This window comes from Dermacentor albipictus, chromosome 6, assembly GCF_038994185.2.
Source record: "Dermacentor albipictus isolate Rhodes 1998 colony chromosome 6, USDA_Dalb.pri_finalv2, whole genome shotgun sequence".
Classification (NCBI taxonomy): domain Eukaryota; kingdom Metazoa; phylum Arthropoda; class Arachnida; order Ixodida; family Ixodidae; genus Dermacentor; species Dermacentor albipictus.
In genome coordinates this window covers 49,895,129-49,915,447 of record NC_091826.1, presented here as the reverse complement: position 1 = coordinate 49,915,447, position 20,319 = coordinate 49,895,129, and the positions used below count along the sequence as shown (strand labels likewise).

Genomic DNA, 20,319 nt, shown 5'->3' with positions numbered 1-20,319 from the left:
CTGTGCATGGCCTACTCTTGTTTCCTGAATTAGCCTTCCAGGCAGCGTTTCGCCATTCTGTGCTTGTTTGCTGGTTTAGTATGCGTTCCAGACCACACTCTGCCAGCTCCAAGAAGTCTTTTTCATGAAGTTATCAAAAGTCTGTGTCAAATGGCACCAATGATGCCCTCGTAGTCCGACTCCGGACGAGTCTAGAGTTGCAATCCGAATGAGCCCAGCTCCACAACTGAAGAGCTTGAACTGCCGCCTACAACAATGAGCTCAAATCTGGACATTATGATTTACCTACTAGGCTGCGATGTGCCGATTCCTGCCGCCATTACATCTGAAGACATTGCAGGCGCCGACAGTACGGCGTCATCATGTGCCGAACTGAACGATGATGAAACCATTGAGCAAGTTTTCCCACTGTCAAAATGCGACTCTAACTCGGATGATGAAGATGTGCCATGTGCTCTAGAGCCTGTACATGCAGATCTGACTCGAGCCTTTGCAGTCCTTGGATCAGCGTACAGAGACAACAAAAAACGGGCAGAAATTCAGGTGGACTTGGCTGCATGTAAGCGGAAGTGCGTGCAGCACTGAATCGACCACTTCTGCCTTGCACAAGGGCCTTAAAAATAAATAATATTTTTAGGACACATTCATTTTTTTGGACATTCAATAGTTCAGACTCATTTAGGTTCCCCATAGAGTCTGAATCATCAGTCGTCGACTGTGTTGCAGTGAAGCATACAAAGAGTGGAAAGAGAGCAAATGTCATGGGACACAGTACGTCTTCCTTAATTATACAACCGCGTACGTGCTGTATCATGTTGCAGTACAAGCACCTATACGCCCAATAAGTGTACTTGCAGGCTTTCAGATCTATTTCAGACAGACCTGTAGCGATATGAGCTCTTGGGGGCAGTAAAAGGCATGCATTCATTTTTTCTTACCCTTTTGTGAGCCCTAGTGAGTCTGAAAAATCGGATGCTTACTGTATTTGCAACACCATATTTTGCTATATAAAAGTACAAGACTTAATTTTACACACTCAAATCAAATTAGGTTATGTGTACCTATACTTTCTTTTATATGTTGCGCACATTTTTGGTCGCTAATAACAGCAGTGGGAGAAGCCTTTCTACCCCTTCGTAGCGTTGCCTGCTATGCCTGAAACAGAGCACAGTTAGTTAATGTTGTGCTTTCGATGGTGAGCTCTCCTGCAGAGCTGAACGGCCATGCCCACACAACTGTACGATAGCAAAAGAATGACAATGCTTGGCTACCAAATAGCTACATTAACTTCAACTTTATTGTGAAACAGGTTCCTTAGCTTTTTACAGCCTTTGCGGCGGATTTACTTTCATGCGGTATCTCTGGTGTGATGCTCGATTTTTGCCGTGTTATTGAAGACAAAGCTCTGTCAAGCAGGTGTTGGTATGGTGTTTCTTCGGGGGCCATTAGGAAGGACTGCACAGCCTTGCAGTACCTTGGGAGCATCTTAGAACTGAGCTCTCTGTATGTGAGCCAGGCAAAGTCATCTGCCTTCGTTAGCTTCTTCAAGTCGCTGACAGACAAAGCACCTTTCTTGAGCTGCGCCTTGAAGAAGAATACCTAGTGTGGGGAAAATTACACAAATACAACTGACCAAAAGCCATCTCTGAAACGTTAAATGCGAAATTGCAAAACACCTACCTCAGTTACAAAAATTAAAGCTGACTCACATTAATTTAAAACTTTAGGAAGCGCAGATTTTTCGTTTGAATTATACAAAGTAGAATAATATGTAAAAGCAGATAAAATTATAGGTTATTAGGCTGATTTGTGGGTTATTAGGACAAACACACAAAACAATGCTCTAAAGTGAGTGACTGGTCAACTTCAAGTTGAAGCTGTTTGCACACTCACAAGATGATGATGTGACTTTGTATCAGAGTCATATACAGTTGAAACTCGATTTAACGAAAACTGATGAGCACGCTTGAATTATTTTATTAAATCGGGAAGTTTGTAAAATCGAGAAAGGAATTTTTCGGTCCTTCACAATCTGAAATTGTAACGTAGTGACACGTAAAAGCTACTGTGGCATGGTATATGCCGCTAATCCAGGCATGTTTATGTTTGTCGCACAAGCTGTGATATTACGAAAGTGACCACCGCCGCCCCTACCAAAATGGTGCTGAGGCGGCTCTTCCGTGCGTAGGCACAACGTGCAGCCTCATCAAAATAAAGCTAAGAATGTGACCACGGTGTCTAGATGTTTTAACACAATAGCTTTAGAGCACATACTCGAAGTAGAAGCCTTCATGTCAAAATCAGAAAACAATACCGCTTTTTTTACTAATTTATTTCAGTATAAGCTTTGTTAAATTGAGTTTGACCAAGTCTGCTTCATTATTTCGGGTTGATGATAACAGTGAACCCTAAGGGTACCCGCCAAGGAATGGAAATTTCATTGTTAAGATTAGGAACTTCGTAAAGTTGGGTTTCGTCAGATCGAGTTTTAACTGCAGTACAATTACGGAACACAGTCATATTACTTAGCGAAGTAGTAATAGTGAATGCTATAAGTTATGCTTTCTTTTAACTTGATTTCTCATCATTTTATTGGGTTCAGAAATTTGCTCATACGTAGTTCGTAGACACTAAATTATGAGAGATAGGAAGAATAGCACTCCATTTGCATGACAACTGAACTTGTTTGCAGGGTCAATTCTTTTGTATATGCTAGCAATTCATGCAAGTCATGAGAAGTTAGGTCATCTACAGTGCTTGAAGCACTGCATAGAAGCTTCATGTTCTAACATAATTCCATAAAGAATGTGGGATCTAATCAATTTCACCCAAAATCAAGAGTCCATTGTGCTTATGGATTTATGTACAGTGCTAAGAGACTTGCCTACAGAATTTTGAATGTCCACCACAGGGTAACAATACCAGGGCCTGCAAAAATACTGATTCTCTAGTTCATTTGTGGGGTGGCACACCTGTTCAAGGTTGTTCAAGGCATATCTTCAAGGTTTAATTCCCTTTGAACACATGTCTGAATACATTCAGCTATAATATGTGGTGCTAGTCTTGCAAGCTGCACATTTAAGTGGCACGTGATATCAGTGCAAAATCTGTGGAAGAACTGCCCGGTGGATATGCTAACGAATTCCAGCACAGCACTAATCAGCTACACTGGCACCAAACAGAAGTTGATTTTCAAGCTTGGTCCATGAGTACTGACCACACAAAGAGTTCCAGGTTTTGAAAGAGCTAGTGCACTTCATTTTATTGTCCTAAACTTGGACCTCATTGAGTCGTATAAGCTTTCTTATCAATACTGAGCTTATTTACACCTTGACAACACCTTCCTCCATCAGCCACGCGCTTAGATGTTAATAAAAAGTTAGTTTCTCATAATTCCTGACAACTTGAATGTGCCTCAAATCAGATCACGGCTGAACCATTAGTGTGAGGAAAAGCAATCGAGATTTACTTCTGTGCTTTCACATGCTTCTATCTAGGCGTATTGAAAGTGGGGTGACTGCATTCCACTTGCCTTGGCCCCCTGGATGCCATTCTTTTGGAATTCAGGCGGATACGTGTAACTGTAGCAACCTGCAGGTGCGTTGCCAAGGAAGAAAGTCTCCAAAGCTGGCCCGCAGACTTCAGTCAGCGCACGTTCAGCAGTCTGCACGAAAGAAGAAACGGTTTACACTTTCGTCAACTTTCAAAGTGCAGTGTGTTTAAATTGCAAGAGGTTACAGTGACCACTTTTCTCTGAGATGCTTTTGCCACTGGCAAAAGGATGGTTATACAGTGGTCAGAGAGTGTAGCATAGTAGTTGAGCAAACGATGCCCTTGCATTTTCAAAGTACAAGTTTGAGCAATATGAAAGTAAACAATCAAATTGCCTTCAAGAGCTGCAGTGGCTAACACACTGGGCGTGAACAGAACTGTTCATCATCCCCATCCTCAGTCTCCTATTTACATCCACGGCAGTACAAGGGTTTCTTCCAGCGATATGCAATTGCGCCTATATTGTAGAGTCTACCCCCCTTTTATACCCGCAAATTTCCTGGTTCCAGTGGACCACCTAGTTCTCTGCCGCCCTCGACTGTGCTTCTTCCCTTCCCTTGGCACCTACTTTGTAACTAATACATCATTGATTATTTGCCCTATGCATTACATAGCCTGTCCAGCTCCATTTACTGAATATCGGCGATCCCCGTTTGCTCTCTGACCCACACTACTGTTTTCCTGTCTCTGGACGTTATGCATATTATTTTTCGTTCCATCGCATGTTACCAGGACCTTGACTTCTTCTCCAGCTTCTTTCTTAACCTCCAAGTTTCTGCCTCATACATTGGACAAAAGTGTCCAATGAGTAGTAAGATTACCAACATCTTAGCGAGAGCTAGGTGCTTCATCTTTAGAACTAAGCTCAAACAGTGCAACTAAAACAAGGATGCGGAGAGAAACAAATGCCTGCTTCTTTTTCTGTGTATCATTGTTTCAGTCGTGCTGTTCAAGCTTAGTTAAATGAGACTAAACGCGCAATAGGAAAGATACTTTTTCCATGTTAAAAGCAATTGTTCCATCAAAAGCAATTGTTGCTCAAAAATTAATTAGGCATTCACGCTCATGTTGCTTACGACCGTACTTCTGATCTCTCTGAAATATAGAGCGACAACTGACAATGTGTGACGCTAAAACTGGGGTGGCACTAAGTGATCATGGTTTGCTTTAGTCACCTGGTAATTTAATCACAGAAGCCGAATGGTTGGCACATTCAGTTGTTTTCAACAAAACCGAAGAGTGAGAACGCAAACTGTTCAGCATTCTCATGTGCACTTAGCAATTATAACATGATGGTACGCTACATCTAAAGAGTGTAAGAAACAAGTTTCCACAAAGGATTGTCACTCCAAATTATCAGCTTGAGTTGTTTGTCTGCCTTTTGTAAATGCATGAGCATTCAGCATGTTGGATTATGCTCACAAATGCCAAGGTGCTTATGCTACCCAACTGTTCCTAAAAAAGAAAATGAAAATTTCCACATTACTTTTTTTTCTTTTGTCAATGACATCAGCGCATGGAAGGCTCTCACAGGCACCTAAAGCAAATAAATTTTCGGGACAAGGTGATCCAAAATGATGAAATGATAATAAAACAAGGTTTCAGTAAGACAGCATACAGGCTGTTTAAATATGATAGCAGGTCACCATCCATTGGTGGTTTTTAGAATGCCAAGTTCATTACTATGCAGACGTCAGGTGAGAACACTCATGCACATCAGACTTCTACGTAATGAATAACATGTAATTAGTTACCAGTAATCAAACTCTTTGGTGGAGCTGTAAGTGATTTATTACCTCTTTTACTTGGTAATACTCACTGTAATTCAATTACTCTTTTCAGTGTGCAATTACATGTAACCAGCTACTTTACTGGCGAGATGCTGTAACACTTTGAGCACGGCTATAACAGCTTTGGGCACTTCAATTTGGCAGAAACTGAAGTATACCTGCAGTCATGCCACACTGAAACCTTGTGGATGGGCATGTTTGTAGAGGCACACCTGGTGCTCAGTACCGTTTCTACCCTATTCTAATATGTCCTTAAATCTAATGCACACCAATTTTTGTGAGTTTAAAGTCAGAAAATAAAAATGCATCTGAATGTAACATGTCTTTGATTTATTAAATGAGAAATATAACATGCCCCCAATGTTCACAATCAGAAAAAAATGAGATCTGCAAAATTTACTTTCACAGAAAGTTTTTTTCTTTGTTGAGTTTTCATAATGAAAGCGGTGCGTCGTAGCCATTTGCACTTCATTGGCCACAGGTAACAAGCACACAGGGGCAGTATTCTTGAGTGATCACTTTTAGAGATGCTATGATCACTTTCACAAGTCTGTGTGTTGAACTCGTTGAAGGATGCAGCCGACAATGTTTCAAGAACTGTGCACAGATAGCAATCTTGCCACAGTGCCCAAAACACTGGCAGCAGTATACGCTGACACATCTGGTGCCAAGTCAAGTCGCATTTCTCAAAAGTGATAGTACCTCCGAAAGTTACTGATCGAGAACACCGCTCCAGGTCACAGTCGTGCACAAAATGAATCTACAGCAACTCTCACAAAAACATGCTCTGTCGCCATCTTGGGATTGCGATGATGCGGCGTCTTACCGCCCTGACGGTCCTGTTGCCAATGCCGCAAGCATGGTTTTGGTTTTCTATTCAATTGTAATGCACAGGCAATTTTTGAACCCATTTCTCGGAAAAAATGTGCATGCTAGATCTGGGTAAATATGGCATTTGTTTCCTCATCTTAAAGCCGCATCGTGCTGCCTATGTTGCCGGTGTAGAGAGCCTCCATACACACAGCTACGTGTGTGCATGTGTGAAGGCTACCTATGTCAGCATTACATTATACATCTCACGATAGTTTCACATTTTTGTGCAACACAAGCGCCACTATGTCAAAGCTCCTGTTTAACGAGCTGAGACTTCGCTCTTTCATTTGTCGTTGTATAATACCCAGCCTCTGATTTCCTCGTTCGGTGTACGTACATTGCAACATAGCTCTCCCCTCCAGTGTACACAATGAACAAGTTTGAGCATTGCTGCTGATGTCCTCACAAGCAAAATTAGGGAAGATGGCTGTTGAAAATTTTTAAGTGCAATTGCTGGAGTGCATAAATGACGTGTGAAGGTCTGTAGAGGATGCACTCAAAGAGCCAAGCCAGCCTGTTCTATCTACTGTATTTGTGCAATAGTCATAAAGGTTGGGACAAATGTAATGTAGAAGTAATTTATTACTTTTTAATAATTCCTCAATTGCTTTCGTGGGGCAGTAATTATACATTTTTGAATGAAGCAACTGCAATTGTAATCAGTTACTTTTTTCAATAACGTGTACAAGCCCGATGCAGATGCAGACCATGCAAGAAGCACAGATGAAACAATAATCTTCTTGTTTATGCATGTGTTAGTACCTAATCTCCCTGTAGTAGTTATTCAACAAGTTCAGCAAGGACTTGTTATAAGAACCAAGCTTATCACCTGTCGCATTGTTTCACCATTAGCATGGAGTGTCTGTGGCAGGATCCAGCGATGGCCCTTGCCCAACTGTTGGTTCACGACGAGCAGAAGCGCCTGGTCGAGGCAGCGCAGTGTGGTCCGCGTGTCCCCCTTCGAATCAGCCTCTGAAAAGGAAACTTGCTCTGGTCAATGAGCAATCAACCAACCATAGCCATAACCAAAGGCACATGCAAACGGGAAGCAAGGGCAGGGGGCAATAACCTGCTCTCCCTACTAAGTCCCTTGCTGTTATGCCTCCGGTCTTCTGCGGAAACAGCAGACGCCTGGCAACTCTGCAGTTAGTGAGTATGCAGCTAAAGTTACAGCAAGGATGCCGAGAAATTAGGCAGATGGGGATGGATGGTGCTGTGCTACTTTGAAGCTTGGAGTTCAGCCCCCCCTCCCCGTGCCCATCACTCTTGTGCGTTACTGTGTACACCCATGGTCATAACTACGCAGTGCCCCTTATGGTACTTATCGTGCCGAAAACTTCCAAGGTTGTTCAGTGGAGTGCCGTCACTGGGAAACGTGTGGTTACCTCAGGAGCCACATAAAAGCTAAAGGTTCCAGTGACCCTACCTGCACTAGTCATGGCTCAAATTAATTTTGCAGCTACTGAGATGAAAAGCAACTCCAAGGAACTACTCCATTTCAAGCATTCCAGCAGCAGAAATGACATACCACGAACTTACCCAAGTTGCCAGGGCTTAATGATTGCATTTCTCGCACAATTTAAAGCAATACACTAATTTTTGTCAGCATAATGCGGCAGGTAATGTTTCGTACAAGCCCTCAAAAATTTATTGAGTCCTATATCTGCGGATGTTGTGCAATGAAAGTCAATCCTACATAAATGCACTCGATATGGCCGTTAGCCATTGAGTGCCAATTCAGTCAGTAGTCCGACACAGATCTCTCCATTCACAGAGCTTTTGAGAAATTATATGCCTAAATCCAAGGACGGTTCGTGGCAAGTTTACAGTGCAACCTTACCTGTCAACCGTGAGGCAGGCTTGAACTCTTTGGCCTTCTTGGTCCACTCATCTTCAATGTCCTGCGCTGTTTGGACTTTGATGGTAACCCCTTCCTCAGGGTCTTGCCTTTTCTTTTTGTCCCTGAATGAATGAAAGGGAGGAAGACAGGAAAAGTCAGGCACTGATAAAACAAAAAGTCAAAGATTTGTCCTGCGGAGAAAAGCAAACCCAATGCCTTCCATATTGCCACTGTGCTTAAGATTTTTTTGAACTCCCTTTGCCATAAATGCATTGAGTCATCGCATTCCAGTTCCAGCAATAAGGACATTCAAGTTTTGCAGGCACGCACAAACCACATAGTGTACTAAAGAATGCAAGCAGGGGGTAACGATTTTGGTAAACAAAGATGTTTGGGTGCACTATTTCTTAAAGCTTCTTAATACATGTAAAGTGTGGAATGCTTTTATAATGCTTTTATTAGACTACTATTAGACAAAATGGAATGCAACTTGTTGTACTTGATTAGTGACACTATGAAGCAGAATTTTGATTTTAGGTGTGAAATTTTGTATAAAAATGCGTAAAATTTGGTAAGGAAAAAAAAAAGAATTTCAGTAGGACGCTTACAAATTTGTAACGCTGCACCAAAGTTGTCACAGTTGTACAAACTGCATCCATTAGAGCACCTAAAGTGGACAAAGTTGATGTAATAATTTATAGCTTACATGAACTCATTACAACATTTACAAGGGTTTTCCAGAAGCACTACTCACAAACTAGTACTATATTTTAGAGTGGACCAATTTTGTCCACTACGGATGTCTCGATAAGAGAAGTTTTCAAAGTCATGATATTATTTATTACTGGGCTATGGAGTTCTTGGTACTTAAGCTTTTTCTTCAAATTTCGTTATTTCTAGCAACTTCTGCAAAAGAAAGTGACCTAAATAAAAAAAAATCTGCTTTTCACAGTTGCTATAGTCGGGGACAGCCTATGAATAAAAAGCTTATGTGTATGCTGTCCAAATCAAAAACAATTTGCAAGGTGCAGTCCGTTTTGTGGGTGCAACTTGTATTGAATACCTGGGCTACCACCAACTATAGATGTTCTTTTTCTCTTAAAACGCAGCAAACCCTATCAAAATCGGTACAGTGGTTGCCGAGCGAAACAATTTCTTTGTTCTCATCTTTTTAGATGGGAACCCCCAAGCAAAAGTCTCGTCTAAAGTGTCCCTTAAAGTACACAACAAATGATGAAATCTGCACATTACTACACAGTTGCATGCAGTAGGCAGAAATAGTTACGCACTCGAGAAGCTGCAGCTCATGGTCGCTGAGTAGGCTTCCCTCCACTTCAATGGCGCGCAGAGCTTCGAGGTACTTTTTCTCGAGAGCATTCAGCTCCGGCATGATTACAGGCTTACGCTCGAGAGCAACCGCACCAACCAAGTCCCAACCAGACGAGGAACCTTTCGCTGATGAACAGGACCGAGCAAGTGCTGCGAACAAATTCTTCACTACTAGTTAGGTTCTCAAAATGAATTAACAAAACTAAGCCCTCTTTGAGCATTTAGACGAAAGCAGTGGCACTCACGTCTAGTCATCACTGTTAAGAAGCTTACACTTCATTTGTAGTGTGAAGGTAAATGGTAGGTACGACCTTCGTCGTACTTAACTCCTAACAAGTCTTAAGCGCTTTTCCGCTTCTCCTGCAGATGATGCTGGATATTTCTGTATTGGTGGTGCATGTTGATAAATGATTGCACATTGATAAATGGAAATTCCTGTTTTGGTGTGGCTTAAATCTGCCAGCTTAAAGGGGGATTAAAGAGGAAAAATATTTGAGTTAAATTAGTAAATTTCAGTGCAAAGTATAAGGCATCAGTGTAACATTAATAAAATTAAATTTTAATCTTTATTGTCTCTTCTAATAATGAACCTGTAACAGTGAAATTAATGATAACAGGACAATACTTTATCGGTCCAAATTGACTTGGCATTTCTCTTCAGCGTTCCTTTAATGCGTTTTTTCAACACCTTCTGTATTTAATCCTTAATACCAGCGTTAGTTAGAAATAAGTCACTGGGAATGTGCCTAGAACGTTCAGTTAAGTCAAACAACAGCTGTACAGCTCATTTTTATTAATAGTCGTTTGCCTGAATTCACCCTCTTCTTAGAGCTTGCCTAATGTTAAGGACAAGGCCTTGCATAATTTGGGTAAGGATAGCGAACATGGCTGAATGAGTGTAACAATGAAGGATAGCAAATAAGTCTAGCTGTTGATTTTGAGCAACTGTTTTGAGTTGCTTCTGTCTCTAGGTGCAAGGATGACCTACAGCGTGTCCTTCAACTGTGTACATAGAGCTGTTGTAAGCTGTGACTATTTTATTATATTTAGGGCCATGGTGAGCATATTTATGCTAATCAAAGGTTTGCTAAAACACAATGAACAAAAGCTGTGCAAGTGAATCGCTAACCTTACTGTCACAAGCAACCTAAAAAAAAATTATTTGGAAGTTAGCGACCAACAGCACATGGCGTCAAGGAGGTTATAAGATTAATTCTGCATGGAAAATGCATTACTAAAGTGAAAATGCACGTTTTTCAGTTTATGCGGGATATCAAGAAGTCGTAACATGTAGTGCCAAACAGAAGACTTTTTTTCTGCAATCGCACGTACAGAGTAAAGTAGACAAGATGGAGAGAAGTAGATACACAGAGTCCTGACTCTCAACAAAGTTTATTCGAAAAAGGGTGTGCAGCAGATGTATATATAGACACATAATCAAATAAGATTATATATATATATATGTTATCAATAAAATGCATTTGAAAAATGGCACACAGCATATACAATCTGGGATGATTATGTGTGTATATATATATATGCTGCGCACCATATTTTCAAATTAACATTGTAGAGAGTCAGCACTGTGTGTGTCTGCTTCCGTCTACTTCGCTCCCTACCCAGAGCCATTCATCGCCAAGAAGCCAAAGTTTCAACACTTGCCTTGCAAGTTTTGATTCACAGTTCACAAGGTATAAATGTTGCTGGACCTTTGTGTATCAGAGCTTATTTGTAGGTTGTATGTGAACTTGGTGACAAGTTTTACTGATGACTATGGCACCCGTGTGAAACAACAGGTGACATTATAGCTACCAGCTAGAACTGTTAAAATAAGAAAGCAAAGCTTTCTTATTTTAACTCTTTTCACCACTTTTCGGGTGCTGGCAGCTGACGTCTTGCAGAGCATACAACTAGGGTCGCTGGACACATGCCGCTTCTTGGTTATTCCCTTAGAATGGGCATGTGCTACTGTGACAAGTGCAGAGAAGCCTTAAATGTACTAATGCGATCAGCATTCATTGGGGACTTCAAGCACTTTTAGGGGACTATCTTTCTGCCTGGGTCTCTGACTGCTTTCCCACAAACTTGGGTCACTGGGTAGTTCAAGGTCTAATGGGTACAAGCATTGGGCTGCTGTGCTGATGGAGCAGGGTTCTACTTGAGTTGTTAGGTAAATGTAACTGGGTATGTGCCGTGGTTTTATGACAAAAAAAAAAGTCCTCTAAATTTTCCTGGTGTGTATATATATATATATATATATATATATATATATATATATATATATATATATATATATATATATATATATATATATATATGCAGCTTCTATATTGACACAGGCGCCACGAGCGGACTTCGGGGCGGCATCGCTAGATGGCGCAGCGTATTCAGGGGGAAGCGCGAGAAGGGAACCCGGCGGCACGCATGCCTCATAAAAGACGCATTTCGGCGGTGTCAATACAGTGTGTCGCGACATTGCGTCACTGACAATCGCATTAACGTCGACATTCATCGTGACATTGGACCCTGTCGGATTCTTTTTATATACATAGGTGCCGTGCGTATGTGCGCCCATACATATGTCATCAACATTCTTCCCTCGACCAGGATCACGCATCGCCTTCGTGGCACGGAGAGCGAACAGTTAGTCGACGACGAGGTTGTGCTCGAGTCACCTGTTAGTTCTGCTACCTGGCCTACTCAAACAAGCATCGCGTCATTTAGATGCCAGCACTGCGTCGGGTATGCACGACTCGTTTCTGTTTAACCTCTAAGATATCATTAGAAAAGGAAAGCAGTCGGGCTGGCGATCGAACCGGTACGACCTTATTTTGTTTTAGCATAAAAGTACGTGTGCCCCTGCGTCAGCTCTTCAATGCGCTACAGAGCTTGCCACTTCAGATATAGTATATACTTTTTAATAACCTTCTTGCATGGCGTAATTATAGACGTGCACGCACTCCAGTAAACCAAAGGAGCTCACCCGGACAAAAAGGACAGTTTATATTTCGGTCTATGGACATCTGCAAAAATATGATCTGCGAAGATCATGATCACATCTGTGAAGCGGCATAAAACATTTGTCTTGCTGCGTATACGCATCATAACAGGCGACTTTCGTTTTGTAGTTAGTTAAACATCAGTGATCGCTTGAGGACGGACTTCATGATAACAGCATAGAAGAAACGAGTCATTGGATAGCCTCGCTAGAAGGATGGCACGCGAGTGCGCTCTTTCACTACGTACCTAATTCGTTTCTGTACGCAGTCCTCAGAAGGCAAAGCGTGTTCCTACATAATCTGCCCGGCGCTCTGGCAACGAGCATCACGCTAGGCAGCGCCATGTTTAATGCGAAACAGCTTTGGCTGCGAATCGTGCTGGCTATAATATGCACTATAATAAATAAATTTTAAAAATGCAAACAAATTTTTTTCATCAATAAATAATTTATAATAACTAAAACTTTAAATGACATTGTATTACAGGAATAAAGTGTGCGATACTGTTTAGGCAAAACGGATAACAATTAGTTGCAGCTCCGGCGCTGGGTGGCGTAACGGTGTTTAGTTTCGTTTCTTTGGGATGAATTTTCCTTATTTTCGTTTTCTGTCGGCTTCTTTGAGCTGGGTTTGGGCGTCGCCAAGGCTGGCGTCGCCTTCTGGTAGGATCAGTAGGAGTGCGAAGCGAGGCTGTGAGCGAGTGTGGCGATGCATCGGCCTCTCTGCGACGTTGTTTCGACCTCGACGGACTTCTCGAGATCGCAGTGATCTCCGTCGAAATGAATTCTTCACGTCAATTAGGAGCGCCGATCTACGCTGCTGCGGTAGTGTTTCACACAGCGGGAGCTTACTGGAGCTTCCCTGACTTGCGTGGTTGACTCATCGATTGGTGCGCGGATGCGATGAATCCCACGACGATCGCTCTGTCTGTTCTCGTCCTAGCCGGTACGTTACACCCTCGCTGAAAGCTTCCTGCTATTAATTAAACCTTTCAGAGTCGAGCAATCGTGGTCATTCTGTTTTCTGGTTCATAGCGGTTTGCTTGGCAGACTCGGAGCGGCGACGGGATCGGGCGGACTGCTCTTCCAGCGGGACGTGCGCCGAAAAGGTTCGTATTTGCTGATTGATCGTGTTGATTCGGCAGCGTTTTGAATTGCTTTTGATCGCTTCTGTCTGTAGGCACGTACGACATGCCTGACGATGTGTGGAAGCGAATTAGTCGCGTCTTTGGGAATGTGAAATCTTCCGTTACTCAATCTACGTGTGACCATGAAAAAACGCGTCGCTTTGATGTCAAAACGAAAAACGAAGAGTGCTTGTAGAAGCGCAAGCCACGATCGTATGGGTGTATCACACGCCGGGGCTTGCTGCACCTCGTATCGCGCGTAGCGCAGTACGTGCTCGTTGCTTAGCGGCAACCGGCGCGAAGATGCCATCAGATAACATAGATACTGTCGCGAAGATACCGTCAGATAATGCAGTTATTACGAGCGCCCTTGATCGTGCCGTCTGAACCCCTGTGTAGACGTTGCGCTCGCAAGAGCGTCTGCTAAACAGCAAAGTATCAACGTATACCGAGCAACTAGCAAAAGTAGTTTGCATGAATCACCGACACCTGTACGTGACGTCCATAAAACTGACCGATAGCTGGGATCATAGACAGTAGTATGTGACGTGTACGTGGGTGCATATTCATAAAGCCAGCAGCTGCGTTTTTCGGTTTTTGGTTTTTTTTTTCCACCTTCGACATTTGTCGTCTGCTTCCTACACGCACTTGAGCGCGCCGTTTCGCACAGAGTAATACCGTATAGACTCCTGCAAGGACCGCACATTGTTTTTGTTTTTTTTCCACCATTTTGACGAGGTGCGGCTCTTAAACAGGACCGAACCTTTTGGTCAGTATGGTGCTTGCACAGCCGGCGACTACTGCACACCCCGGATGTACCATTGCATCAGAGGTGGTCAACGCGCAGTTCACGCGATATAGTAGCGGCATGCGAAGTACACAGCGCGCGAAAATTCGCCGATGCGTGCGCGCATCATCGGGGCACCGAACGCGGTTGCTTCTCCGATAGAAAATATATTTTTCGAAATTTTGTGCTGCCAATGTTTGGGGTGCGGCTCTTACACGAGTCTGTACGATATCTTCGTGTTCGGCAGCAGTAGATCGATCGGGAGCAGGCTAGGATGACCAAAATGCGTTGCATGTAAAGTTCTAATGAATTGATCATTTGTTTCAGAAAAGTGATCTGTCGGCTGGCGAGCAAGGTATGTATACATCTCTCTCTGAATTACAGCTACTTATTATTGCCTGTGAAATGCTGTTGTTTGAATGTCTACACTGATGTTAGCATGGCTCTCGGAGCGGCGGCAAGATAAGGCGGACTGCCCTTCCAGCGGGTGCGCCGAAAAGGTTCGTATTTGCTGATTGATTGTGTTGATTTGGCACTGTTTTGAACTGCTTTTGATTGCTTGTATCTGTAAGTACGTAGGACATGCCCATATAACGGTGTGTGTTGAAGCAAGTCAGTCGTGTCCTTGAGAATGTCAAATCTTCAGTTACTCGATCTATGTGTGTCATGAAAAATGTTGCTTTGTTGCCAAAATGAAAAAGAAGAGTGCTTTTAGATGTGTGAGCCAGGACGTATGGATGTATCACATGCTGCGTGTTGCATTTCGTATCGCGCATAGTGCACTACATGCCCATTTAGCGGCAACAGGCACACCTCCTACTGTCGCTGAGATAACAACCAAAAAGCAGTCTTATTACGAGCACCCTTGATCGTGCCATCTGTTAACGTGTAACACCCCTGTGTAAGCATTGCGCTCATAAGAGCGTCTGCTAAACAGCAAAGGTATCAGCGGAAACCGAGCAACTAACAAATATAGCTTGAATGAATCATCGACACATGCAACCATAAAATTGATGGATTGGTGGGATTGAAGGCATAAAATTTCACCCCTAGACAGCAGCATGTGACATGTACTTGGGGCACACCCCCGACATCAGCAGCTGCAGGTTTATTTTATTTTTTCACTTTCAACGTTTGTCATCTTCTATATGCACACACTTGATCACGCTGTTTTGCACAGAGTAATATCCTCGTGTTTGGCAGCAGTAGATCGATAGGGAGCAGACTAGGATGTTGAACATGCATTGCATCTAAAGTTCTAATGAATTGATCATTTGTGTTTCAGAAACACGAGCTGTCGGCTGGCGAGAAGGGTATGTATATAGTATATCTCTCTGAACTGCAGCTATTTATATTTATTACTGCCTATGAAATGCTATTGTTTGAATGTCTACGCTTATGTTAGCATGGCTCTCGGAGCGGCGACTGGATCCGGCGGACTGCACTTCCAGCGGGTGCGCTGAAGAGGTTCGTATTTGTTGACCGATTGTCTTGATTCGGCACTGCTCTGAATTGCTTTTGATCGCCTTGTGTCTTTAAGTACGTACGACATGCCAGTATAGCGGTGTGTGTAGAAGCGATCGAGTCAGTTGTGTCTTTGGGAATGTGAAATCTTCTCTTACTCGATCTACGTGTGGCCATAAAAAATGCCACTTTGTTGCCAAAACGAAAAAAGAAGAGTGCTTTTAGAAGTGCAAGCCAATATGGGTGCATCACATGCCGGGTGTTGCCGCACGTCGTATCATGCGTAGTGCAGTACGTGCTCATTGTTTAGCAGCAACTGGTGCACCTCCTACTGTCGCAAAGATACCAATCGATAATGCAGTCTTATTACCAGCACCCTTGATGGTGCCATCTGATAACGTGCAACACCCCTGTGTAAACATGGCGCTCATAACAGCATCTGCTAAGCAGCAAGGGTATCAATGTATACGAAGCAACTAACAAAAATAGTTACATGTGCCATTCATAAAATTGACAGATAGCTGGGATTGAATGCCTAAAGTTTAGCTCCTAAACAGTAGCATGCGATGTGTACATGGGGCACATTCCTAAAGCCCGCAGCTGCAGGTATATTTTATTTGTTTCACCCTCAATGTTTGCCGTCTGCTTCATGCAAACGTTTGAGTGTGCCGTTTCGGACAGAGTAATATCTTCGCGTTCGGCTGCAGTAGATCAATCGAGAGCAGGCTAGGATGTTCAGTATGCGTTGCATGTAACATTCTAATGAATTGATTATTTGTTTCAGAAACGTGAGCTGTCAGATGGCGAGCAGGGTATGTATGTGTATATATATCTCTCTCTGAACTACAGCTGTTTATTGCTACCCGTGAAATGCTGTCATTTTAATGTCTACGCTGATGTTAGCATGGTTATCAATTATCACATCATCAATTACAAGATAGCTTGGAAGCAACATATCCAACATTGGTGACAGCAGAGTGGCTGCGCCTCTTCTAGTTGAGAACACTCGGACTGAATGTGCTGCTGGCCCGACTTCGAGTGAGGTCACATTGAGGCTCTCTGCGAAGGTCATAGCTATCAGTAATATTGCAGCATATAATATATCGTGGCAGAGTTGAAGACTGTGAAGATTTCCAGGGAGACTGAGCACCGATGAACAAATTAACTGGGACTGAGCAAACACCATCAAAATACAAGATTGTGCAGGAAATTCCAAGGTGGCATCCCCACCAGTCCTTCGTCACTCATCTTGATTCCGGTTTATCAAACCTCATCTCATAGCAAGAGTGGCCTTTTTGGTACTGTAGAAGGATAATTTACTAATGCAGTTCAGCTCATCTTATTTCTCTCGTTAGTGTCTCTTTAAACAAGCACTGACCTATATGTTTTTTTAGTTCAAGTAACTGCCACATGCTTCTTGCAAGCTCAGCAAGTGTAAAGGTTAAGAAACATATTTTACTTTTATATCAAAGTCGTCTTGAAATGCCAGGCCCACTGCTGTCATCGAAATGATCTTGACACGGAGCAAAATTTGTGAAGTTCTTTTTTTCGCCTTTTCTCCCACTGCTCTGACGCACAGCCAAGGGTGCTAGAGGTAAATAATCGTTAAAAGGTGCTCACATATTCAACAAAAAGGTGTCTCAGGACAACCACGAAAGAAAAAGAGCGCTATTCTTTCCCTCTATCCCACCTCCTGATGTTGTCTAGAATTTTGGCAATTTTTTATGTTTATAAAGTTGGAAAGTATAAAACCTCATGTCAGTATTTCTTTAAACATGGCAGTTTATTTTTTTTAATGTATTTTTTATGCCCAACAGGACTAAATGTGCCAGACAGGGTGCAGAGCACTACACATAGCGTTCCTGTCACGCCCGGGCAAACCCACTCGCCGACGCACGACAGCCACCAGCAGGATAGCAGCAGCCCGCTTCTCAAGGTCAACTTCTGGCTGACCCTGTTCATATCGGCGCTGGTGGCCGCGCTACTTTCGTGACCTATTGTCACCTGTAATATACGTGTACAGATGTCGGTAGTATTTACAAGTAGTATTGAGCTGTTAAAATAAATGACGTCCTACTTAATCACCATGGTCTCCATTGATGTTGCTCCAATGCTGTCGACTTGTGGCTGTCCTTGTGCTACCACTGTGGCAATACTAGCAAAATATTGCCTCAGTGCGAAGTCAACTATGTTGCATAATTCACATGAATGTAAGTATGTTCCCCATAAAGCGCCCATCCCATTTCCCTGCTCTTTCCCTCCAAATAAAACTTCTCCACAAATGAAACTTCAAGGTACTTGAACTAATGGGCTGTTAATACTAATCTTTTATATTTACAGCAACATTGGCCAGCTTATTTCAGAGTTCATAATTATTTTCTTCTTTTAGAACTAAGCACAATGCCAAAGTTTTGCCACGATGGGCACAAAGAGCAGGTGCACATATATTAAAAAATGCGGCTAATTCCCTTTCTTACATGTGCCTGCAATTTGCCCCATCTTGCATGTACCCTCTACCCCTGAATATAACTGCTCACCCCTCTGTCCCCATTTCTTAGAGTGAAGCTGTTAGCTTCTGGCACCCATATGCATCCCCCGCATGCGTTCCCAGGCGGGTGCCCTGGCCGGCTTACGTCTGTATAAGCGACAGGATTGTGTGCATCAATCCCAGAGATAGTGAAATGCCGGACGTCCGTTCCCAGGGGTGTGCCTTGGCTGGCTTACATCCGTATGGGCGACAGAAATGTGTGTGCCGATCCCGGAAATAGGCCTCGAGCTCTGGTTACGCGGCGCCACTGTACCGGTACATGCAGCGCCACATGCGCCCATCCTCGGAGATTTCAGGTTGGGGGCACTACTGTTTACGGCCGCGCCGCGCACTGCGCTATGGGTGGAGATGGCGTTGACGAGTGATCGGCGTGTGTTGTTTTGCGGCTTTCTAACGATAGAAAATATCGATGGCTACTTCAAGAAGAGCTGCTTACGCATGGGTGCGAGGTCATACTATAGCAGGCACGTTTACGCAGTAAGAGAAGAATCGGTGAACGCAAGGGGCCCGTCGGATATCGTCGGCAAATGTGTCGCCCTGATGAAAAGCGTGGACTACGATGTGCGTCTTGAGGTGAACCAATCCTTTCGTCAAAAAAAAAAAAAAAAATAAGTGCCTCAATATCGCTAACCACTTCATTTTTCTTTCTTTTTTTAGTTGTCAGAAAATTGCAGAAATATTTTGCACGCAAGCTGTACATGCAAAGCTGGCTGCGGAGGCTGGTGCAAGCACGCCGCGGCCATGGCGATATTCGCAAATGAATACGAATATACATCGTGCACGGATGTTCCATGCGCATGGAAGAAACCATCATCGCGTCCCAACGTCGATGTCAAAAAATCAATCAAGGAAGTCTTTTCCCGTACGGGAAGTTCGTTTTTTACTTTTTTTTGTGTGTGTGATGCGACTTTGCCGCTGATTGACGCAATCAATTTTGCAAGTCGACCTTCGCCAAAACCAATTCTGCAGATGGTGAACCCTGCAGCTCTTTTCTCGCAGTTTACAGGTGTAGATTGTGCCATTAAGGAGCTTGAGGAGCGCAGGGACATGATCCAGGTGCCGTCGACGGCACATCTAGCAGACGACAGCTTCGACCGAGAGTTGCTAAAAAAAAAACTAGATAAGGCGGGCAGCATACGCAGTGCGCTAAGGGTCACTTCGACCTCTCCTTTTATTCTGAAAAGTGAAAACATGGTCTCAAAGATGTCTATCCCTGAAAAAGATTTCTACAAACAATTCGTCAAAAAAACATTGATCAAATATTAGAGATTGCCGAAATCACCAAGGGCCAGGCTGCCGTAAGGAGGTTTGATTTTTTATTAACATACACTTCTAATTTTAAATACATGTGACTTGTTTTAACTGAGACATGTTTTCTTCCATTGTTGGAATGTACGCTGGGTGCTGAGCGATGTTGCTTCTCTCGTTTCCCACGAAGTGAGCACTGCATATTCGCGTTTCATTCCTTTTCCGTTGCCACAGATCTCCCTCTGAGCTGTTAGAAAGCAAGAAGATAACGTGTCTGAATACATAAGGCGCACAGACTGGCATTTTAAAGGCAAAAGGCGCAGCCCATCAGAAACAGGTCTAAAGAACACAGACGACACCCACATTTGGCGCTTTGGTGTGTGTTGTCTGTGTTCTTTTGTTCTGTTTTTGATGCGCAACTACTTTGCCTCCATCATGATATACCAAGAAGCCCAATGTGCAACATTATACTGGCATTAATCGATAGTAAGAGATGTTTACCTTGCTCGGCGGACAGCTGCGATCCACCTCTGTCTTCTTTCAGTCTCATACGATTTCCAAGGAAAACGGTAGAATTTGATCGGCGGCAATTTTCCAGCAGTGTTCCTGTAGCTGTTGTGACAGCCATAAACGCAGCAATACGGCGAATTGCCTTTCCTGGACCCGGTTTTCACAACCACGCGACGAGGCGCCATGCTCCCCTACGTTGTCAACGCGTCCACTTCGCATTCACCCCCAACCTATAATCGCCGTCACCCGCGAC

The 20,319-nt window shown here is 43.3% G+C and overlaps 2 protein-coding genes across 3 annotated transcripts; one reads left to right on the top strand and one right to left on the bottom strand.

Annotated features, from left to right (window-relative positions):
• Positions 1-1,275: 1,275 nt before the first annotated feature.
• mRpL46 (mitochondrial ribosomal protein L46) lies at positions 1,276-12,778 on the bottom strand. 2 transcript variants are annotated; one of them, XM_065452353.1, is made up of 6 exons: positions 12,631-12,778; positions 9,345-9,534; positions 8,056-8,177; positions 7,045-7,187; positions 3,533-3,664; positions 1,276-1,599 (listed from the first exon to the last, which is right to left on the bottom strand). In XM_065452353.1, the coding sequence occupies exons 1-6, from the start codon at positions 12,725-12,727 to the stop codon at positions 1,315-1,317; spliced, it is 969 nt and encodes a 322-aa protein (XP_065308425.1). In that variant the 5' UTR covers positions 12,728-12,778; the 3' UTR covers positions 1,276-1,314. The 2 variants fall into 2 exon arrangements, with proteins under 2 accessions (XP_065308425.1, XP_065308426.1); XM_065452354.2 differs by having other exon boundaries at positions 9,345-9,547; positions 12,631-12,712.
• A 156-nt stretch (positions 12,779-12,934) lies between these two features.
• On the top strand, positions 12,935-17,841 carry LOC135918697 (uncharacterized). Its single transcript, XM_065452358.2, has 8 exons — positions 12,935-13,328; positions 13,418-13,491; positions 14,624-14,651; positions 14,735-14,796; positions 15,582-15,609; positions 15,702-15,763; positions 16,545-16,572; positions 17,578-17,841. Exons 1-8 carry the CDS (start codon positions 13,286-13,288, stop codon positions 17,751-17,753), a joined length of 501 nt encoding a protein of 166 aa, XP_065308430.1. The 5' UTR covers positions 12,935-13,285; the 3' UTR covers positions 17,754-17,841.
• The last annotated feature ends 2,478 nt before the right edge of the window (positions 17,842-20,319 follow it).